General features: G+C 35.7%; 1 protein-coding gene across 4 annotated transcripts in view; it reads right to left on the bottom strand.

The window, feature by feature from the left end:
- The window catches only part of RINT1 (RAD50 interactor 1), a 38,161-nt gene that overhangs the window by 25,907 nt on the left and 10,146 nt on the right, over positions 1–2,108 (bottom strand). For all 4 annotated transcript variants that reach the window (XM_008071763.2, XM_021719433.1, XM_021719435.1 and 1 more), the window contains exon 4: positions 698–939. In XM_008071763.2, the coding sequence (XP_008069954.1) occupies positions 698–939 (242 nt within the window). The remainder of the gene's footprint in view (positions 1–697; positions 940–2,108) is intronic.

Here is a 2,108-nt window from a genome sequence, read left to right as displayed (position 1 = left end):
AAAAAAAAAAAACCAAAACATATATAACATAACATTAAATATATTGACTATCATATATTTTGAAATACAACATTAAGAGTCTTGGATGATTTTTCTTCCTCAAGATTTTCAGAAAAATATGAATGGTTCCTTTCAGTTCTGTAACAAGAAATAGTTAAAAAAATGCAAGGGCCAGGTGTGGTGGCTCACACTGTAATCTCAGCATTTTGGGAGGCCAAGGCAGGAGGATCACTTGAGCCCAGAAGTTCAAGACCAGCCTAGGCAACACAGTGAAACCCTGTCTCTATTTCAAATATAAAAACTGTATTTAAAAAATAAATAAAAAACAACCCTACTAAAAATAAAAATAAATAAATAAAAATTAAGTAGGAATAGCTATTACCATGCTGAGTATTTGTTTTATTAATTTTGGATTATAAATGATAGTTTTTTAATCATGTGTTCATAATAAAACTATGAGATTTTAAATTTAACTTAGATTACTTTCTTTCAAATGCAAATTAAGCTTCCTGAAAAGTTTATGTTCATTCTCAAAAAGGAAAAGAATCATTATCGTAATGCTATTTTCATAACAACTGGTAAAATTACATTATTATACTCTTTAATTAACTCAATTATTTATAGTCATGCATGTACTCTCTAAGACAGAAGCCTCAAAGGAAAATAATAATTATGAGAACAAAGAGGCCCATTTTACCTTAGTTCTTCAATTTGTGAAATCCATTTAAGGTAAGCCAGATGACGTTCAATCTCTTCAATTTGGTTCATCATGGCCCCAAGATCATCCATCCAGGGTTGTGCAGCCAGCAGATGGCTGTTAATGGAGCTGAAGAGATGAGCTTCTTGCTCCAGAAACTGATTAATCAGTTGCTCAGATTCTTCTGCATTTTTTAAGGCATTTTGAATTCTTTTAGGGATTTCCGATGAAATTGTAAGTACCTGACCATAACAAACAAAAAAAACAGTCAAACAGCAACAATCAGATAAAATTTTTGTAACCTTTTTTATTAGTTCATTCCCTTCAAAATATACATATGTTGTAACAGAACTGAAAAGTGTCCATTAAAACCTCCAAAAGAAAGGTCTGATGTTTTCATCCTATACTCACCAAACCCAAACATAAAAAGCAGTTTTACATACATATATGCATACATGTGTAGGGAGGGGCCTATCACGCTGGTTCCCAGTAAGATCTAAGGAAATGCCAACACTTTCAGAGGATCCAGCCAGAGAAAACTTACATACTCTACCTACTAAATATTTTTCTTCAAAAGCAAATGAACATCTGAGTCAAAAGGCTGAGCATCTATATTTCACAAAAGTTCCCCAAGTGATTCTGAATTAAGGTCAGGTTGAAAACTACTGACTTGGTAGGACGATAATCAGACAATGCCTTTAAATATGACATTTATTAAATGAATTTTTCTTATGGCATATGGGAAAACATATACCAATATTAGGCAACAGCACAGCCAAAGAATATTAAAATTTAAATAGGGATATACAGATAAATAAGACAAAGCATTGTCTTCTTAAGGTCAGTTTAGTAGGGAAGAGAGATATGAGCAAATAATTTCAACAGTGAGAATAAGGAAATAAAAGAGACACACTAGATGTAATAGAGTACTAAGATGGTATACCATTGAAATGCACATATAAATCACCTAGAGATCTTGTTATACTGCCAATTTGGACACAGTAAGTCTGAAGTGAGACTGAGATTCTGCATTTCTAACAAGCTACAAGCTTCCAATCTGCCTAAATTAAGCTGGTAGTGACAGGAATGGGAAAGAGGACATGGACACCGGAGATGTTGAGAAGGCAGAACTTGATGACTTGGAGATGGTGGTAGAGGACGGTGAGGAGGAATCCAGGAGGACTCTTAAGTTTCAGGCCTGAGGGGCAGGCAGATGGTGGTGACTATCCAAGACGGGGAAGCTTTTAAGAAATGGATCATGTAATCCTGTACCTTTGGGAGGCTGAGGTGAGTGGATTGCCTGAGCCCGCGGGTTCGAGACCTGCCCGGGCAGGCGAGACCTCATCTCTACAATAAATCAAAAAATTAGTCGGGCGTGGTAGCGCGCGCCTGTAATCCTGGCTACTCGGAA

The sequence above is a fragment of the Carlito syrichta genome, unplaced genomic scaffold (genome assembly GCF_000164805.1).
Source record: "Carlito syrichta isolate Samal-C Ts95f unplaced genomic scaffold, Tarsius_syrichta-2.0.1 Scaffold314713, whole genome shotgun sequence".
Classification (NCBI taxonomy): Eukaryota; Metazoa; Chordata; class Mammalia; order Primates; family Tarsiidae; genus Carlito; species Carlito syrichta.
The sequence above is the reverse complement of the archived record's forward strand: the minus strand, read 5'-3'. Positions and strand labels throughout refer to the sequence as shown.